The sequence below is a fragment of the Schistosoma mansoni genome, chromosome 1 (genome assembly GCF_000237925.1).
Source record: "Schistosoma mansoni strain Puerto Rico chromosome 1, complete genome".
NCBI classification, from domain to species: Eukaryota; Metazoa; Platyhelminthes; class Trematoda; order Strigeidida; family Schistosomatidae; genus Schistosoma; species Schistosoma mansoni.
This window is the reverse complement of record NC_031495.1, coordinates 63,280,642-63,303,244: the sequence shown is the minus strand read 5'-3', so window position 1 is coordinate 63,303,244 and position 22,603 is coordinate 63,280,642. Positions and strand designations below refer to the sequence as shown.

Sequence of the window (22,603 nt, the reverse complement as noted above, 5' to 3'; positions counted from 1 at the left end):
GGAGCAGCGGGTGGACGTTCGGAAAGACTTTAGCAAAAGCACAGCTGATGAAACGCTGAAATTGACGGAATAAGACGTTAGACAAACTTCAGCTGAGGTGACCAAATCCTTCCCGATGGACAGCTTTAAGAGGAGACTTGACAAACACGTACTCACCCACGGGTTAATATCTCTATATTGGACTAGCTGTGTCTGACGCATATCTCACAATTCACCACGGTTATCACTGCTGCACACCAGTATCTACTTCCTATCTTTCTGATTTTCATCTCCGTTTCCCGTCTTATTCTTTGAATTCCGTCTTCTTACACACCACCAATTAATTAACTTGTTTATCATTCCTGAAACAGTTTCCTTCTCTTGACAAACAAATTAACACTTTTATATTCATATTCCACCAACTAACCTCCTCCCTGGTAGTGTGATGGCTGTTGGTATTCAGTGTCCCTTCTTCACTAAGATAAACTGACTAACTCGAACTAGAAGGTGCATGATTCAACAAATAATTACCAAACTGACCAGAATTAGTGTTGTTGAGTGTCTAGACTACCACCCACTGGACATTACCGAATACTTGGAATCGTACCCAACCAACGAGAAGCGAGCACAAGGAAATCGATCGTGAGAAAAATACTGGATACTGGTCCAGATGTGGATTTGAGATTCAGATTTGTGTAGTAAGGACAGAAAACCTGCGGCCTATGATATTCATTCTCTAGTATGCTTCTGTGAGTGTCTAGTCTTTTCTCGAATGAGTAATTTGAAGGTACGGTGTTTCTAAAACGTAAATTAACAACGTTAGTATACAAATAAACAGTACAGTCTATTACAAAGGGTAAAGGATAGACATAAATAACATACCGAACAGTAACTAGGGGATAGGAAAAGTGAGTCCACAAGGCGAATATTGTTTTACAATGAACAGAAAATTGTGATTGATGGATAAAAAAGGCATAGTCATACAAGGTCAAAGAAAGTTAATGCGGTGGTGAGCGTTTCACTTTGTCATTGGCGTGTTCGATCTCACTTTACAGATATATTGGGTCAAAAATCACTTCTTAGTATTCTATACATCGAAATCAGATCACCTCTTAATCTGCGGTAAAACAGAGTAAAGAAGTCTAGGATTTCAAGCCGCTGTTTGTATGATAAACCCCAGAGTTCTGAAATAGCACCAACGGCTGCCCTCTGTACTTTTTCCAGGATATCCGAGTCACTTGTAAAACAAGGGCTCGCAGACTGGACGCAGTTCTCAAGCATAGTTCTAACTTAGGTTGTGTATACCGTAGTGAAAATGATGGTACCTGACTTGGTGAATGTTTTTCTTAAAGTCCTCAGGGTTCTAAACCACTTAGCTGTAACCTCTCGGAAGTGCTCGCTTGTCTTAAGATCACGACTCACTGTCACCCCAAGATCCTTGTGAGTCTCGACCATAGCTACAGGTACTTCTCCTATGCTGTAACTACCTACCTTTGTATCTTCAATATGCTTGTAGATACACTTGTCCGCGTTGATAGGTATTAGCCATTTTTTAGACCAGCTAGTCAGAACACCTAAGTCTGCCTGAAGTGCACATGATCTGCGTCTCCTGTTACTTCTCGTCAGATTTTTACATCAGTGTGTATTAGTATTGGGGTCTCAACTATACTTGGGAGATCATTTACATACATTATACAAATTGAAAGACTTAGGACAGAGCCCAGCGGTACTTCACTAAGTACTGGTATCCATGTGGAGAAATTGGAATTTACCTTTACCTTCTGCATACGACCTACCAGGAAATCCTCAAGCTATTTTAAGAGAGGTCCGACAATGCCAAGGTTTTCCGGCCTCAAGAGCAGTCTATTTGTTGGCACCTTATCAAATGCTTTGATGGAGTCTGTGTAGACAACATCCACTGATTTTCCATTGCCTGGATCCTCTATCTATTGCTTTCTTACTAAAAGGAGATTCGCTTTGTAAAGTTAACTTTTTCTGAAACCATGTTGTTCGCTGTTTAACAAGTTGTTGGTTTCCACGAATATCATCACGGCCTTTTTGACTATTCTTATCAGTATTTTAACTACGACAATGATGAGGCTGACAGGTCTGTAGTTTGATGGAAGTTGTCTCGATCCTGTTTTATGCATTAAAGTGACGAACACATGCTTCCAGTCCATGGGTAACACAACTTGGTCACCGTTAGTGGAGCTGAGATATACTGTGCCATTTACTTGTAGCGTTTCACAGAACTTGCTGTGTCAAGGCTGATGGAAACGTTCCAGCATTTCCTCTTTTTTCCTAGTAAACGTCTAAAATCCCGTTCTGGATTCCAGAAGTGAACGAATGAACTAATGAAATTCTCTTCAAGATCATGCAGTATGGATAATTTGTATTTATACATGCAGAGAGGTGCCAAACAAACGTAGGTCACTTAAAGTTATTTGTTCCTTATTAATAACTGGTTTTTGAAATTGTCGTTTTAGTGACGCGACCTTGTTTATGGAACTATTTAGAGCACTTTACGAAACTGCTAGAAACGCAAGGTCATGTGTCCTAACGTTTCGCCAGCTGCTTCCCAAATAGAATTTTCAAAGTGCGCTACTCAAGTCACTTGTATACTTATTACCTTTGTTACATGTATTCATATTTAAATGGGAAAAGAACAAGTAGATAAAAATTTCCGAAATATAATCCTTATGTCGTAACGCATGAAGTGGTTGAGGATAGAGAGTTTAGGATGTACTACTTTATTTTCGACTATTAAGTTTATGCATATTGTCACTGGAGATTATAATCTCGCTCCTTAAATATTTATAGGGATTTAATAATTCCTAGCGATCAAAACTGTTAAAGTTACGATGCATAGAGCCTTTGTTAACGGAATTTAGTCACTTAATGCACATCACTCAGTTTATGAATTCAAAAGCACTCGACCTACTTATCTAACTTGAATTCCCTGGTAATTATTAGAGGGTGACTTCCGTCTTCAATAATCAAGATAGTATGTCAGGGTATATGCGTTAGTCCTCAAAGTTTGTTTACCAGTGAAAATCCAGCATCTCAAGTGTTCACTTGTGGAGCGGGTACAACGTTTTCGGGTAGGGCGTCCCCGATGATTGATTATTCGATGAGAGAGACGGGATTCTATTTGGTCGCAGCTTTTGAACCTGCATGTGGCCTCGATGATGATCAGTTCTAGAGGGAGCAGAAATATACATTGATACCGTAATTATTATTTACGATGCAGAATGCCAATATAGTGTCACCTAGCGCCTTACGACTAGATAAAAAGCTTAGGCGTTTTAAGCGCTCATCATAGGAGAGTTTGAAAACATTCATCACTTAGTCCCCTCATGTTGAATACGCTCGTGTGATAGCATCCTTAGTATAACATGGACCATGTGCTTGTGTGCAATGCTCTTATTACGGTCTCAAGTGGGTTATAAAACCCAAAACATCTTCAAAGCACTTGAATTTTCGGCGAAGTGACCATAACATTGGAAAACACTTGGCATCTGCTGCATAACAATGCACGGTTGTTTCCAAGTCCTGATTTGCTGTTACTCCCGGGCCTTTGCTTCTGCACTCGTGAAAGCAATGTCCTGTTGAAGGTGTGCTGGTGCTTATAACTTTCCAGTGTGCACGAACACACTTTCTAGAATTAAACTCCAAACCCCAACTTTAGAACCATCTCGGTAATTTGTCTGGTTCAGCTTGGAGACCAAGATTATTTATTCTCCAGATTTTTATATCATCTGCAGACATTTGTGTCTACAACCTAAGCAGTCTTAGTAATTCGTTGACGTAGTGAAGAAAGGTTCCTTATTCACTCTTATATGAAACCTGTTATTGCAAAGATCAATAGCTTCTATATAAACCCTAAGTGAAACATCTTATCAAATACCTTGCTAAAATCTATGGATATCACATTTACTTGGACTGCTGTCCAGTTCTCTCTGTTTTAACCGATAGTCGGTTCCTTAACTAGTTCACGTAGTTTTCAGCTGACCAAAGCATAATGTTCTCGATTGATCCAGATTGTATCAAATGTTCCTGACACAATGGAGCTTTTGTGTTGTCGATTTTCTAGAGACAAAGTGTTAATTAATGAAGACGGTCAAAAGGCTGCATCTGTATTTTAGTATTGTTTACACGACCTCATTCTTCGAAATTTGACTAGTTACTCATTACCGTTTTTTATTTTTCAGGTTGACCAGACTGTTTAATTCATCAGTTTAAATAAATGACTTCATAAACTTATTTCAAATAATATGACAATGAAGAACGAGTCTATTATTTCATTATTTTCAGAATATTTACTACGTGAACATCGAAGTGACATTTGTAAACTTTCGTTACTATTACCATCTGAACCACATCAGTCAATTATTGTACATTTTAATAACTTATGTGAATTTAACAGTATCTTTTCCGAATTAATCTTATCCAAACCTGAAGAAACATTGAATTTATTAAACAAGAGTGTTTATCAAGTTATACAATCTAACAAAGTAGATAGTCCTAAACAATTACTTGATAATATACAACAAAATATACATATTCGTTTAACAGCGTTACCTATCATACCAGAAGTATATAAAAATCATATACCAACATCAATAGATACTGGAAAATTTATTGCACTTAGAGCTATTGTAAGTCGTGTCGGTCCTGTACAAGTGATACGAAGTAAAGTACAGTATTATTGCACAAAGTGTGGTTATACGTTTAGTGTATACGCTGATTTTGAAAATTTCTATGCTCTTAAACCCCCACGTTATTGTCCAAATCGTCAGAAATCTTGTAATTCTATGAATTTAAAGTGCGTTTCATCTAACTCACAATTTTATGCAAAAAACTATCAAGAAATTCGTGTACATGAACAGTTTGATTGTCTTACAGTCGGTGTTATGCGACGTTCTATGTGTGTTTGTATCGAAGATGACTTATTAGAATGTGTTAAACCTGGGGATGAAGTAGTTATTAATGGAGTTGTAACACGTAGATGGCGATGTACTAAAGAAGGCAGTCCATGTGAAATTTTTACATATCTTAAAGCAAATTATATCGAAAATTTAACCGAACTTAAAGCTGGTGGTGGACCTAGTCACATTTCACATGAACGAGCATTAGAATTTGAAGTATTTTGGAATAAATATACCAATTTTAGTTCAGCTTTAGAAGGTAGAAATATACTTCTACGTAGTATTTGTCCAGAAGTTTATGGAATGTATCTTATCAAACTTTCACTAGCTTTAATGCTTGCAAGTGCACCTGAATGGCATTCTACATCGGGTAAGGTTTGACAACACCATATACACACTATGTACACACTTCATATGTGTATCTTCGTTAGAATATGGATGATGTTTCAGATTTGTTTGAGTTTAATCTAATTTCCACATTGCAATCCTTATCTGCTTTAAGTATTTTGTATTATACATTTTAAAAAAGTGGGAAAAATATGTTCAGTGTCAGTTAATTATAATTCAGTTGAAGCTTTTGTGGGCATATTACATACATTGTAAGGATAAAATGAAGTAAATGTTTTATACTCAACTGTGTTATGCTTATTTAGACTTCTATATTTCCCTTAAAGTTTAGAAGCGACTCCTACCACAAGTACAGTCAACCTATGCATACTATAGTATTTTTTACTGAGGAAGTACATAGATTGTTCGTATCTAATTTAAAAGAACCTACGTTCGTTTCAAAATAAAACTACCTGGTGGCCCCTTTTCATTGTATATTGAATATATGGCCCACTCTTTTCTCGAATGTGAGGTTATCTAATATTTATCATCTTTCAAGGTGAATAACATGTTCGTTCAGTTCCTTGTTATTTACAAAAGAAGTCATAACAATGTGTCGATAGAATGGCCTTCTTAAGAAATACTGGTGATTAGTGTTATTTAGCAAGGTTGTTTTCTACACGATGGAGTTGCTGACCCCATGCCCAACCCTACTAATTTACCCGGTTTATGATCGGCATTAACGTTAGAAGGGCTACAGGCGGAGCTACAAAAAATATTGCCCAAGATAAACTTATTTAAACCAATGATTTCGTTAGTATACTAGCTTTAGTTGTAAACTGCCCCCAAATGCCCTGGTACGGCCGAGAGTGGGGAGAGTCCGTTCTCCCTCTCGAAATGCTCTCACACGGCCACGCGAATATATAGCCTCTGCCAGGGAAGTCCTACTCACTGTCCTCTCGTGGCGGGGCTGTTGTTTACGAAATTGAGAGGACGAAAATCCAATGTACGGCGCTTCAACCGGGTTGGTGGACACGGAATGTTCATCTAGAGGAGTTGGAAAACCCTGATTTCAAACCAATGGTGCACATGGACTGGCTCCAGTATCCTGATGGAACAAATGGCGTATGAACCAATCGTTGGTCACTGGCTACCATGGGACTGAATCTCCTCACGATGCTCCACTGCCTTGTGGACTAGACCTTTCAGTCAAATGTTCCGTGTGTGGCCGATCAAGAAAACCACCTGCTTCAGTCCGGGCACCTGGGCAGTATCACCGCCCTCACACAAATCGAATGAGATTTATGAGGCGCATATTTATCTGGTGCTTTTTTGCACCAATATTTATGTGTTTAAATAAATAAATAAAATTTAGTTGTAAACTATCTGTATAAATTCTCGAATAAAGATCCTATTTTTCAAGGAATCATGCAGAACCTTCAGATACTAGCCTGAAATAAGTAATCACCTTATCAAATGGTTCAAAATCGCAGATTATTTACTTTTATTGATTTTTCATCTAGTTCAGGTGTTATTAAATGTTTGCCTGTACGACGTTCAGTCATACTAGGTGATAAAAGTTGAAAACAACTGAAGCTTTCATTGACAGGTGACTTGTGAGACAAAGAGTATCAGGTTAATTTGTATATGTATTAAATAGTTGCTCTAAACTGTTTTTGTAATAACTGATATTATATTATAAATGTTATAACTTGATCATTTATTTATTTTTTTCTATAGGTGAAACTGCAGGTGTAGATGAACTTTCTACACATATTCGAGGTAATCCACATATTCTACTCATAGGTGATCCTGGTACTGCAAAATCAGTTCTTCTTCGTGGATGTACATCACTTTGTGATCGGGCTGTTTTAACTACTGCGACCGGTACTACAGCAGCTGGTTTAACTGCTACAGCTATACGTGACTCAACTGGTTGGACACTAGATGCTGGCGCTTTAGTGTTAGCCGATGGTGGTTTGTGTGCTATAGATGAATTTACTGCATTACACGGTGTTCATCGTGCTGCTGTACATGAAGCAATGGAACAACAAACAATCAGTCTAGCCAAAGCTGGTCTTATGGCTCGATTAAATTGTCGTTGTTCTGTTTTAGCTGCAGCAAATCCTTCACCGAACTCTATTCTACATGGTAATGAAGATTTTGGTTTGCCAACTCCGTTGTTAAGTCGTTTTGATTTAATCTGGAGATTAGTTGATCCAGTAGATTCTTTAGAATGGGATCGTCGAATTGCTAACTTTGTTTTGGATTTAGATCAACCAACTAGTTCTTCAATGAAGCAGGAAATAACAAAAGTAATGAATTTTATTCATGTCACCAGGAATATAAATTAAGATGCCAATCAGTTTGTCTGAAAGATAATATACCCACTTATAAATATGTTTATTACATTTCCCTTTATGAAATACTTCGACACCTAACTAAAGCTCGTGAAGAGCAGACTAGAGAAAACCAGGTTGGTTTCCAACCTGGACGTAGTTGTATAGACCAGATATTCACACTACGTCAGGTCCTAGAACATAGACACACATTTAGATGTCCCCCAGTATTAGTATTTCTCGACCTTAAGACAACATTTGACTCTGTTGATTAGGAGTTTCTATAGCAGTGTTTGTCACTGAATGGAGTACCAAAGAAGTACATTAATCTTATACCAGCTCTCTACTCAAACGCAACTGGCCGAGTGAGAGCTTATGTCGAATTTTCATCAGAATTAATTATCTCAAGTGGTGTTCGTCAGGGCTGTCCACTCTCTCCATTCTTGTTTAACTTTGTCGGGTTTATTGCGCAGCAGTTCGTTAGGCCCTACTTTACGGCAGTGAAACATGGCCGGTAGGAGTAGAAAATATTCTTGAGTTACTAGTATTCGATCATAGGTGTCTTTGAAGTATTGCTCGTATATCCTGGGACCACCGAGTAAGTAATGCAGTTGTTAGGGAACGGGTATTAGGTATGGATTGCAAATCGATTGATGAAGTAGTGAAACTTCATCAGTTGAGAAGGCTGGGACATGTGTTTCGTATGCCCAACCACCTACGTGCAATGTTTTATGATGTAGGAGTAGGTTGGAAGAAAGCTAGGGACGGCCAGACCAAAACGTGGCACAAATTCATCAAGTCACTGACAAGTGGATTGAGCCATGTCGGTAGGTGCAGACTACCCGATTGGGATCCGTGTGATGATAGCAACCGATGATGAGAGACTTTGAATAACATGGCTAAAGATCGTTTGCAATGGCATAGGTGCATCCACTCTTTGTGTTCTTCCGAATTTTAATCTTCTGAATTCTTCATGTTCCTATCTTTTTTCTCTTTCCAAATTTATTTCACTGGATTATACTCCTTGAATAACATTTTCAAACTCTAATCTTTCAGATTACTGCTTATACTTTTACTGCCTCTACCACTATGGGATTTGAATCAACAATTGTATCTCTGTGCTAATGTGGTATGGCAACTCGAACTAATGTGCGTACGTACGAAGTTCTGCGTTGTTGCTGATTGACTCACTGACTGGGATCTCAACAGAGCATGTATATATGTAGAATAACAATTTGTTGAGATTTATTCATGAAATCATTCTAACCTTTAATTACTAATAGGTTAAAATCACACATTAAAATTTTAAGTTCTAGCTAATTAGTTTAATAGTTTCACTTTTAATAACTTAATCACTGTTTTGTATCTCGAATCAGGAGTTCAAGTTGGATTTATTTATTTATTTAAACACATATATATTGGTACAAAATGGCACTAGATACATATGCGCCACACAAAATAATGAAAGTAGGAAGAGAAGGGATAAAAAGATAAGGCGGACTAAAATGTACAACCAGTAGACTCTTTCACTTAAGAAAGTTAGAACCACTCTTTATGTAGAAAGTAAAAGAAGGTTGCAGCAGGATCGCCACTGGCTTCTATTCTGAGCCATATCTGATAACGTCTCTAGCCACTGTGTTGCACCATCTCTCGGACCCCAGCCAGGGAGTCATGAAGGACCAACAGAAGCTAGCCCTTTTCAGCTTTCTTTCATGTCACGACACCATGTCATACACTGACCTCCTCTCCGCTTTTTCCAACCAGTCCCATAGTCGGCAAATAATGCACGGCGTGGAAGTCTCTGAGACGACATTCGTAAAACATGTCCAAGCCACCGAAGTCGGTGTTTCAAGATGGTGACACCAATTGAATTATCGTCTCTGCGCCCGAACACACGATGCCGAACCTCTGCATTACTAACATGGTGTTGCCACTGAATGTCAGCAATCCTTCGGAGACAACGATGATTGAACACAGAGAGTCGTCTGACATCCTCAACTCGGAGAGGCCAGGTTTCACAAGCATAGGGCAAAACTGCTCTCACCGACGCGTTGTAGATCCGACCTTTTACAGCCAGACTAACATCACGAAGGTGCCAAAGATGGCCCAGATTGGCATAAGCCGCTCTGGCTTTCATTATACGTGCATCAATCTCATCACTCACGCCCCCGCCAGCACTTATGTAGCTAGCTAGATACACGAACTTCTCAACTACTTCAATCTGCTCACCATCTAGGGTGAGTACAGGATGAGAATCCTGTCAGTCTTGTAGGGGTACCTTGCACTTGGAGGATGCAAAGCATATGCGGTACCTGCGGACACTGATTGCCAACTGATTAAGTGCGGATTGCATGCCTTGGGCATTATCGCACAGTAAGACAATATCATCCGCATACTCGAGGTCGAGAAGTCGTTCTCCAGGCAGCAGGTCCACACCGCCATTACTTACATCCATCAGAGCTGTTTCCAGGATGTCATCGACGGCAAAGTTGAAGAGGAATGGTGAAATCGGGCAACCCTGCCTAACCCCACTGCTCGAATGGAACAAGGGAGAAAGGTGGTTGTATGCCCTCACTCTGCCTGAGGTGTTCGTATACAGGGCCTTTAAGATGTTAATGAACTTCTCAGACACACCTTTCTTCAATAGACAATCCCAGAGAACAGTCCTGTCCAACGAATCGAAGGCAGCCCTGATATCAAGAAACACTACGATTGTTGGCCTGAGATAAGTATGACGGTGTTCTAACATTTGGCGGAGGGTGAAGATGTGATCAATGCATCCTCGACCAGAACGAAAACCAGCCTGCTCCTCGCGAGTCAATCGTTCTCGGGTTTTAAACAACCTACGAAGAATGACAGAAGCCAATAGTTTGGACGCAATCGAAAGTAGACTTATCCCCCGATAGTTGTTACAGGAACAACGTGAACCCTTTTTAAAGATAGGGACGACTATTGACTCATTCCATGATGTTGGAACACTTTCTTGCTCCCAAACCTTTGCAAACAACACCGTCAGTTCCTTAGCCAGAAAGTCACCACCATCTTTAAAAAGAACCGGAGGTAAGTCATCTGGGCCAGGTGATTTGTAGCGCTTCAAGAGTTGGAGTTCCTTGTGGACTTCCGCCTCGTTTGGTGGATCGGTCGTCACCGGCCATGGGGGTCAGGACAAACTGGTTGATGTTGCCGGAGCAGCAGGCCAGTTGAACTGCCCTTCGAAAAATTCCGCCCATCGTCCAAGACGTCAAGAGATGTTAGTGATTGGCATCCCGTCATCCTCGTAGATTGTTTCACTCACACCAGACTTCTTGCTGCCAGTGGCTCGGATGAGTTGGAAGAGCTTCCGGCAGTTACCAGATGCAGCTGCTGCTTCCATCTCATTAGCACGCTCCGACCACCAGGCTTCTCGGTCCTTACGCAAGCTTTGCCCGATTTCACTACGTAACAGCCTTCGTTTGTGGTCAAACTCACGGTCACCCGGAGTAGACCGACGGGCTTCCATCAGTTGTAAGGAGCCAGAAGAAACCCAGTGCTTGTAAGCGGGACGTTTCGCGAAGCCGCAAGCGGCTTTACTCGCCATTTTCATGGCGTCGTGAAGATGCAACCAATGCTCATCTATACTTTTCGGTGGGATGGTAGCTAGCCTAGAAGCTAGCTCCGCTCGATACTTACTTGCAACAGAAGTTGCAGCCAGTTTACTAACATCGATCCGTTGGTGGTGGTCAATCCTTCGGCCACTGAAAAGTAAGGTGAGATTGGCGCAGACCAGGGCATGATCAGACTCCAGATAGGTACTCGAAAAGGAGCGTCAGTCTTGTACACAACCACGCCAGCGGTAGCTGATCGCGATGTGATCAATCTGAGTCCAGACTTGAGATGCAGAGGGAGGACGCCAGGTGGCACATCGGCGATGACTGTGCCGGAAGTTAGTGCTAGCCAGAAACAGGTTGTGGTCTGTGCACAGTTGCAGCAAACGGTCCCCGTTATCTGTCCTGCGACCAACAAGTCCCCATCGGCCACCTAAACGACTCTCTTCTGTGCCTAGACGCCCGACCTGTGCATTCAAGTCTCCGGCTAGTACTACAATATCTGTCGAACGCGCTTTCTGGAGAAGAACTGTTAACTGGTGGTAAAACTCATCCTTGATTGCATCCGGGCTGCAATCTGTCGGGGCATAGGCGGAGATGACGAAAAGACACCGTTCCTCACGCCGGTTTCTTCTCACTTTGATGAAACTTTCTAATCTAACAGCACATAACCGACTGTTAATGGGGATCCAATCGATTAGTGCTGCCTCAGCCCTAGCGCTTAGTGCAACACTAACGCCTGCAAGACCGGACGAAGATACCACAGAGTCCCCGGATAAGCGCACGTGAAACAAGCTTTTCGAAGCGACAGATGGAGAGCGAATTTGTAGTACTTCACTAGAGTCTTGAATACGGGTCTCGGATAGACAGCAAACATTAACATTAAGACTTTCTAAAGACATAGCCAGATCCATCTGTTGTCCGATCTGCATTAGTGTGCGAACGTTGAAGGAAGCCAGCTTGAACGGCGTACGTGGTTTCAGAAAGACTGCTTCAGTATTCGTAATCGGTGGAAGCATTCACTTTCAACCAGACAGTGACTGGAGATCGTTTAGATAGGACAGAGTTTCCACCATGGAAGAGCTACTGCATAAGTTGGAAAGGAAGGATACACAATTTGGGAATAAAGGGAGTGAAAAAGCGACGTAGTAAATAATAGTAATAATAATGGTAATAATAATAATAATAGTGTAAATTGTCTTGCTTCTAGTATGAGCGAGAATAGTATCGTCAATAGAATTCATCATTTCATTTGTGTGTGGGCTGTGATACTGCCCGGGTGCCCAAACCGAAGCAGGTGGTTTTCTTAGGGGGCCACACCCAGAGCCTTTGACCTAAAGGTCTGATCCACAAGGCAGTGGAGCATCGTAAGGAGATGCAGTCCCATGGTAGCCGTTGACCAGCAGAAGGTTCATTCGCCATTCGTTCCATCAGGATACTGGAGCCAGTCCATGTGCACCATTGGTTTGGAATCAGGGTTTTCCAACTCCCCTAGGTGGGTACGCCGTGTCCACCAACCCGGTTAAAGCGCCGGACATTCGCTTTTCGTCCTCTCACTTTTGTGAACAACACCCCCGCCACGAGAAGTCAGTGAGTAGGACTTCCCTGGCAGAGGCTGTATATTCGCTGGCCGTGTGAGAGCATTTCGAGAGGGAGAACGGACTCTCCCCACTCTCGGCCGTACCAGGGCATTTGGGGGGAAATACAGTTTGTTCTCGCAGTGTAAATATATATGCAGAATCCGGCACACAAATATGTACATGGTTGATGAGTTAAAAAATGCTTAAATTATCGTTTATGAAACAGAAAAGCAATCGGCTTTACCAGAACTTCATTAGTGAATTCAAAAGTACATTGATTTTCATAAAGATTTGCTTTTCATTTTAAAGTCATTTGACGTGGTGTATCTCCCAATGTAAACCTTATTAGCGTTTATTAGTTTACGAATATTATGATCATTGTTCATCAATCATTTAAATGGGACTCGTCACTATACATCAAACTCCTTCATTGTGGCCCTCAGATGCCGTGGTACGGCCGAGAGTGAGGAGAGTTCGCTCTCTCTCGAAATGCTCTCACATGGCCACGCGTATATAGCCTCTTCCAGGGAAGTCCCACTCACTGACTTCTCACACCACGGGTGTTGTTTACGAAATTAAGAGGACGAAAAGCGAATGTCTGGCGCTTTAACCGGGTTGGTGGACACGGAATGTTCATCTAGAGGAGTTGGAAAACCCTGATTACAAACCAATGGTGCACATGGACTGGCTCCAGTATCCTGACGAGGGAACAAATGGCGTATGAAACAATCGTTGGTTACCGGCTACCATGGGACTGCATCTCCTCACGATGCTCCTGCACTGCCTTGTGGATCACACGTTTAGGTGAAAGGCGGCTCCGGGTGTGGCTTCCTAAGAAAACCACCTGTTTCGGTTCGGGCACCTGGGCAGTATCACAGCCCTCACACAAATCAAATGAGATTTCTGTTGTGTATATATATCTGGTGCCCCCTTGTACCAATATTTATGTGCTTAAGTAAATATATAAATAAAATCCTTCATTGTGAGAAAGTTTGATAGGGTCGATTGGATAGCCTTATAGGACATGTTCAAGGAGATTTATTTATAATATAACTTCGGAACACTTGTAATCAGTCGAAGTCACTGTTTTTAGGTCACTATTAAGTCAGCAGAAATTGATATACATGTGTTTTATTCACAGTTTTCTTAATATCAGTCTATTGTTATTTACTTATCAAGTACAAATTTATTTTCTGGAACTCTCGAGAAATGTGTTGTGTGTTTGGTGTAAGGGGGCAGGTGACACTAATACCATTAGGATGGAGTGGGACTCGAACTCACGCACTACTGAATGAATGTTATACGTGATCACTGGGGAATTTCAGCAGTGATTTGGATTTTTAATAATTTTGTTGACAGGTCTCTTTATGACCAAATTTATAGCATATATTACATCAGTTATTTCTATAACAACAAGTTCTGGCAAAGTGCCATTCATCCAAAAACCTTTATTTCGTAAATCGTTTCGTTAATTGAGCTTAGTGGTGATTGCTGGAGGTAATATTATTTTGTCTTTTTGACTTGATAGAATGGATATTACAATTTATTGAGGTTTTTCCTTTAGTTTCTACCATCGTTGTCTCATTTATTAGATTTACCAGGGGTCTACAATCTTCAGTAATTATTTGTAATGTCATTTCGGTATTTTGTTCAGTACGAGATAATCGACAGTTGCAGCAAGCACATATAAAGTTTCCCCGAGGTCACACCGGGTATGTTCGCAATATATATCCAACACTTGCATGGAATTTAGGTGACAACAGATTACTTACTTACTTACTTACGCCTGTTACCCCTCGTGAAGGAGCATAGGCTGCCCACCAGCACTCTCCATCCAACCTTGTCCTGGGCAATCCTTTCCAGTTGAATGAATCTATTAATAAATGTTCATGCTCATCTACACCTAGATACAGCATCCGACATCACACTCATTTCTAGAAAAAAAGTCCAATTAGGAGAGTTTTCCTTCCTTATTGCCTACGAACATACAGCTTGCAATACATCTGGAGATATTCTAAAACTCATTATAATGATGGAATGTATTGTTAAATTTGGGGATTATTCTTTCTCGGGAACTTCTTATTCAATAATAGACATGGTTTAGATCTTATCTGTATTGATTGGATTGACAAGCTAAATCTCTGGAATATCCCATCGGATACGTTATGTACATTAAATGATTTCTGCATTCGTAATAACCCACCTGTGATAAATGCAACATTCAGAGCCAAAAACGTTAACAGAGACTAACCTTTCTGAAAGACATCCAAATGTGTCCTAGTACACCGAGCGTTGTACTATTGGAAAAGCTAAATTGTATTTACAGCAGGAAGCGAAGCCAGTATTCCGTCCTAAACGACAGGTACCATACGCCTCCATTGATAAAGAACTCTAGAGGTTATAGAAACTTGAAGTTATACAATCAGTCACTTTTTCATTATACTTACACCTCTTACCCCTTGTGCAGGAGCATAGGCTGCTGACCAAGGCAGCTCCTATTGTCGTAGTTCAAAAGGCCAATAGAACTATCCACCTATGTTCTAATTATTTTCTGGACTACACAATCCCTCACAAGATCATTTATATCCCTTTCCACCACCAGTTTTCTCCTCACATCGGGCAATACGCATCGATGACATTAGGCAACATATGGTATCTTTAACATATATGTAGTCGATTGTTTAGAGCGGTATGTAGTATGATCGCAACTGCCATGGATTTTGGGTGATGTTAAAGAAAATTTCAAACTGTAGAACGAACACCAACTTATCAGTTCACACCAACTTACGTAGGTCAGAGTACTTACTTACGCCTGTTAATCTCAATGGAGCATAGGCCGCCGACCAGCATTCTCTTCAGACTAGCACTCTGACTTTTCGTTTCGATATTATGTTCTAATTCATTTTCTTATTGTTTCAACATCATACCATAGTTTATTTTTGTATTCGTTTATAATTTTTTCTCTATCCTTTCTCACTATGACAAGCAGCATCATCTTTGGTCTAAAACTGATTTGAAAGAGTATTTTGTATGGATTCGTGATCGTTTCACACCACAATTGTCTTTAGAAGCAGCTAATCTACTTCAACGTTATTATGTCTGGCAAAGAAGTCAAATGTCTAATTTTTGTAATGATTCACTGGCTGGTGCATTCAGTAGACGAACCTTACGTTTATTGGAAAGTCTTGTTAGATTAACCAAAGCACATGCTCGATTAATGTGTCGAAATGAGGCTACTATTGAAGTAAGATTTGTTATTATGAATACTATTATAATATTGTAAATGGAATCTGGCGATGAAGTACTTTTATTGATATTTTGTTTTAAACAGTCTTTGCGCTTTTCCATAAGGATTATTAATTATTTGTGAATGGTTCTATTGTGTTGTGTGTGTCAACTAATACGTTAAAGTAACTCCACTGTTATACATCTCTTCATTCTACGTGAGGCTAACAGCTTATTCGTTTGAAACAACTAAGTGATAGATTGGGTGGGGACCGAAGTCTTTAAAGAAATAACTTTGAAAAATTAGTTAGTGTGTCCATAGGTCGTTAGTTTAGAAACGCACTCTGTCTACGTTGGTTTAGACATCTGGGAAGTATCACTTACTAGCTTTCACATAACTGAAGTATATTTAAAACCTGTTGTCCTTTTAGACAACATTATCAGTATGCACATTTGAGAAGAAATCCTGTGATTTGTTAGAATTCTTTTATATTTGTGATCCATAACTTGTTGATATGAGAGTTAATTGTTGTTCTGCCAGTGTTTCCATATTAAAACTTCACGATGAAACCACCTATCCTAACCCAGAGAACAGAACACCTAAAAACTACTCGGAAACTTCAACTCTTCACTGTTACAAAGAACTATATAGATAATAACAAATACTCCTTTCAATCATTGTATTGTAGAGGTTGATTTTACAATTAATTTTGTTAAACGCATTTTGGACGATAAGCAAAGTACCTACTACTGGTTGAGAAATGATTTAGTATTATTATTGTATTATTTGAACACATAAATATTTGTAGGAAGGGGAACCGGATACATATGCGCCATAGAAATCTCATTTGATTTGTGTGAGGGCTGTGATACTGCCCAGGTGCCCGAACCGAAACAGGTGGTTTTCTTAGGAAGCCACACCCGGAGCCGCCTTTCACCTAAACGTGTGATCCACAAGGCAGTGCAGGAGCATCGTGAGGAGATGCAGTCCCATGGTAGCCGGTAACCAACGATTGTTTCATACGCCATTTGTTCCCTCGTCAGGATACTGGAGCCAGTCCATGTGCACCATTGGTTTGGAATCAGGGTTTTCCAACTCCTCTAGATGAACATTCCGTGTCCACCAACCCGGTTGAAGCGCCGTACATTGGATTTTCGTCCTCTCAATTTGGTAAACAACAGTGATGCCACTGTGAGAAGTCAGTGAGTAGGACTTCCCTGACAGAGGCTATCTATATACGCGTGGCCATGTGAGAGCATTTGGAGAAGGAGAGAGGACTCTCCCCACTCTCGGTCGTACCAGGGCATTTTGGGGCCCGATTTAGTGCAATACAATGTGTCCAATTGATGGAAATTACTGACATGGGTGATTTAAAACACTCATTCCCTTCTAACTGAACTGTTATAAAAAGATAAAATGACTGATCAACAGAAGAATTTTTGTCTTTGGTAAAATTTAGCCTGAAGAAAACACAGAAAAAATGAACATGATAAGTATCATCAGTGAACTTATTCACCAACTGAATTCAATCCCAAGACGCTTAATTCTTACCCTGTAACTCATGGATACATCGATATTTTCAAGCTTCAAAGAACCATGAATTAGCAGTCACCATCATCATCATTATAGATGGTGAAATTCCATCAATTATTTATAAAAGAAAGACAATGCAAGATGATTCTCTACGAATTATGACTGATTGATTAAAGAGCTTGATATATAAGCAAATGAGTTATAGGTGTGAACTCCAGTAGATCTACTTAAAAATCGGTCTATGTATTCGGTTAGTAATCCCAACTTCTTACCCTTTCTGTTATGATAAATATGGCAAAAATAAATTTGTCAGTTGTTTTCTCATTCAATGCATTTAACCCAATGATATCCTATATGTATTGTTAGTTTGAATCTTCCCATTAATGCAATTGATCAGCCTCTTATTGATATATGCGCATCCTTTGCGGATTACCTCTATATTGGCTTCAGTCACAAGTATTGTAAGCAAAGATGGATGATGGCTATCAGTGGAATCCAGGACGCGCGTTTCGTCCTATGCAGATACATCCAACTGACGAGTCCCAGATAGGACGAAACGCCCATCCTGGATTCCACTGGTAGCTATCATTCATCTTTGCTTACAATACCCAACATGGTTGTTAGATTGTTTACATTGATAGTATTCTTTATCCATGACTTAATCTTATATCTCTTTTTTTCTATTATTTTTAGGATGCTATTGTTGTTATCTATCTAGTTGATTGTTCACTTTATTCTACTAGTTCTATTAAACCTAATCAATCTCATTTAAATGATGGTTCATTATCAAAATTTATCTCACCTGAATTGATTGTTTCAATGAATATACCAGAGAATCCTAGTGTTGATTATTTACAAATTGAGAAATTAGTAATGTCTACTTTAAATAATAATAATACTGCCAATATTGATGATGATAATGGTTATCTGAATAGATTTAAACAAGATCCTTCGAATACTTATAAAAAGGTTCAATTAGAACCTCTACTTAGTTCAACTCAACTTATAACTAATAATAATCGCAATAATGATGATAGTCGTTTGAAAAAATACACTCAGGAGAATAGCGGACAACGTTACAGTCTCACATCTTATAAACGAACATTCCATCATGATGATGATGGTAATAATAATAAGTGTTCCCCTGTATCAGTTACTCAAAATAATGATGATGTTGATGATTTGTTCATGATTCCAACAACTAAAAGTTTCAAATGGACCGCATTAAATCATTCTGTTGACATTCATAACAATATTACTACCATCAATACTACTGATAATCAAATTTTGAATACTAATATTGATATAAACATGAATAAACCTTTATGGAGTAAACATTTATCTTCTAATTCATTCAGTATTTCAAATAATGATTTGTCAATGTCTTCCATAGATCCATTCAATAATACAGTACAGAATATTCAATGTTCAATGGATGATAATAAAAAGGATAAGAATGATGATGATAATGATGACATTATCTCATTTGGTTTTAATATGCTAATGACAGATAGTGAGAATATTTTAAAAAGGCCTTTGAAAAGTGAAGATTTTGAGATTGACTTATAATGTAAAATATATCCTTCATTATTTTTTATATACATAAAGCATAGTTTGTTTGAAACTAGGTATATACGTACATATATATGTATATGTATTTCTCAATTCGTAATTTTATAGTCAGAAGGGGTTTTGTGGAGATTTCAGTACTTTTCATAGTTGAAATCATGAGTCAATTAAAACTAGACCACCGTGGAAAACCTGGAAGCACTAGACGGACGTTTCGTCCTTTTGTGGGACTCCTCAGCAGTGCGCACCCACGATCCCGTCTCGCGCCAGAGCACTTAACTGATAGACCACTGAACCGGCATCCAGCAGTGTTAATGTCTAACTTCAACCAATCCACGGAGTTGAGCAACCGTTCACCAATTGTCCTCAGTGAGTTGATATCTCACAACAGACGTGGGTGAATTCCACTGGTCACTGCTTCTCACTAGAACTCCAGGAAATATCTCTTGAAGTCAGTCACTAGTGAGCATATGATTATTATTAGAAGGGGTTTTGTGGATATTTCAGTATTTTTCATAGTTGAAATCATGAGTCAATTGAAGCTAGACAACCATGGAAAACCTGGAAGCACTGGACGGCTGTTCCCTCCTATTGTGGGACTCCTCAGCAGTACGTATCCACGATCCCGCCTCGTAACTTTATTTTATTATATTTATTATTATACTTATTATCGATGTTTCAATAGTGTAATTAATGTTGTCACAGTTGTATGCTTGTTCATTCAACCTATTATTAACACAATCTGCATGAGTGATCATGTCAGTTCTCCCGGAAGTTCATCTTATGGATACAAACATTTCGGTCTCGCGCGCTAGAGCTGTACATATGGATACAAACACTTAGCTGGATCGTGGATGTGCACTGCTGAGGAGTCACATACCAGGATGAAATAGCCGTCCAGTGCTTCCAGGTTTTCAATAGTGATCTACCATTGATCTATCTCATTCAAAACTCAACAATCTCCACAACCCTATACCGATAATTTTAAGTGATGCTTGTTATCAGAGATTCCTGTGTGATTCCTATGATTAGAAAATATGTTGAGTAGTCTGTAAATCTTATTCGACTGAGTTGGCAGAGATAAATATAACCAACCATCGCCTATCTGAATATTCAATGCTGGCTGGGGTTAGAGTAGGCTGGGAAAATGTTACTGATATTCAAGCTAACACGTAGCGTCAGTTCATTGACTTAATGACTATCGATTTGAGCCATGTTAGTGGGTATACACTAAATAATTACGATTCGAGCGGTAATTACAATTAATGGTTATAGACGTTAGAGAAAATAACTCAGAATCAGTAGCTTTGGTGCAGATACATTTATTATTTATCTTTTCTTAGGTCGTCAGTTTCCGTATTACTTGATATTTCCTTATTTACAGAATCAAAGTTTTCTACACAACGATATCCTCTTAATGTACTTCTGTCTACTATCATTAGTAAGACTTTGTTTCTGACTTTTTTGTATTTTCATTTCAATACCTTTGTGAAGTTCAACCACGTATGTTGTGAGATATCAACTCACTGAGGACAATTGGTGAACGGTTGCTTAACTTTGTGGATTGGTTGAAGTTAGACATTAACACCTTTGAGTGTCAGCTTAGTGGTCTATCGGTTAAGTGCTCTGGCGCGAGACTGGTAGGTCCTGTGTTCGAATCTCGCGAGGCGAGATCGTGGATGCGTGCTGCTGAGGAGTCCCACAATAGGACGAGTTGGCAGTCCAGTGCTTCCATGTTTTCCATAGTGATCTAGCTTCAATTGACTCATGATTTCAACTATGCTAATACTATTTGTCATCTTGGATTAATACAGATACATACCAGATTCTACGTTGATGATGTTTAATGTTTAAAAATGTCTTCATACACTAACAAGAATATTAAAACAAAAACTTTTTTTTAAAACTATCTCTTCGAATTAAATAAGGAGAGAAAAAAATGTTCAGTACATCAATCATTTGTTCTAAGTAATATGTTCTGCTCTGTTCTGCTTCTCTTTTTGTTGTTGTTGCTGGAATTCTTAAAAGAACAATACAAAGTTAAATGATGAAAATAACAGATTAATTAAGAATTCAAAATATGAGTTGACCTTGACTGGCTTATCTCATTTCGTTTCTTAGTAAAACTATCATCTGAAATATTGAAAAGAAATTTGGACATTTATTTAAATTTACGAATTACAAAATGATTATCACATGGGCGCATGGGCTCCAGTATCTTGAAGAAACAAACTGTGTATGAACCAATCGCTGGTCACCGGCTACCATATTACCGCATCTCCTAACGTTGTGCCACTGCCTTGTGGATCAGATCTTTAGGTCGAAGGCTCCGGGTGTGGCTCCCTAAGAAAACCATCTGCTTCGGTTTGGGCACCTAGGAAGTATCATAGCCCACACACAAATCAAGTGACGCATATGTATTCAGTGCCCTTTTGTACCAATATTTATGTGTTCAAATAAATAAACTGAAAACTAGACTGACATTTAGACGAATCAGTAATGAATTTAATTCAAGTAGGTATGACTTATAAATCATATTAATGTTGAGTGCAAATAGATAAGATTCTTAAAATTGATTCAATAGGATAATTATACTGTTACATTTCGACAATACAATGCTTTTTACATATAGCTGTTGAGTCTGCATGCGCTAAAATATGTTATGTTTGGTTTGTTTTACTGTCATTGATACTCCGGTGTGTGCTACTGATATCGACAGATATAGGTAGTATATATCACCAGTCAAAAGTGAAATGTTTAGCAGAAGGTTGAGAAAATCGGAGAGAACGAGAACAGAGAGTGATTGATATGCAAACGAAGAAATAACAAAGTCTGAGGCAATTAATGGACATTTTGAAATGAAGTGTTTACCGTATAGATCTCAGATTTAACCAAGATATTCTGTAATGTTGTATTAAAATACATTTGATTGCCCCCACTAGTGTTCTCGTTCACTACAATTGCTTACTTACGCCTGTTACCCTCGTCGAGGAGCATAGGCCGCACACTAGTATTCTCCATCCAACCCTCTCCTGGGCAATTCTTTCCAGTGAACATTCATCCTTTTCATATCTGCTTCTATTTCCCAGCGTAATGTGTTCTTTGGCCTTCCTCTTTTTCGCTCGCCTTCAGGATTCCAAGTTAGGGATTGCTTCGTGATGCAGTTTGGTGATTTCCTCAATGTATGCCCTATCCACTTCACTACAATACTATCATTTTATTTGGATAAATCCGCTTTAAATCTGTTTCTTACTGTACTGAAGTGAGGTATATTAAAACTTGGTTTGATGTGTGTGTATTTAAGCAAGATTCTACAGTTATCTATTACTAATGATACAATATGGCTAGGTCGGTAGTTACCATTTGAGAATTTCATTGTATAACTGAAGGTCAGAATCTGTTCATATTTACTAAATTCTAGTTGTGAGACGGAACATCGATTCTATTGAAATTGATGTCACCAAGATGATTTGTAATCCCTTGGAATAAACATGATGATTGTCAAGCAGGTAATCATACATACTGTTCCAACTTAATT

General features: G+C 39.2%; 1 protein-coding gene across 1 annotated transcript; it reads left to right on the top strand.

Moving 5' to 3' along the window:
• Nucleotides 1-4,253: 4,253 nt before the first annotated feature.
• On the top strand, nt 4,254-22,554 carry Smp_151560 (putative DNA replication licensing factor MCM1; the record flags this gene model as incomplete). The annotated part of the gene is made up of 5 exons (XM_018795162.1): nt 4,254-5,277; nt 6,987-7,549; nt 15,724-15,981; nt 18,190-18,826; nt 22,487-22,554. 5 exons carry the CDS (start codon nt 4,254-4,256, stop codon nt 22,552-22,554), a joined length of 2,550 nt encoding a protein of 849 aa, XP_018649502.1.
• Between the last annotated feature and the right edge of the window lie 49 nt (nt 22,555-22,603).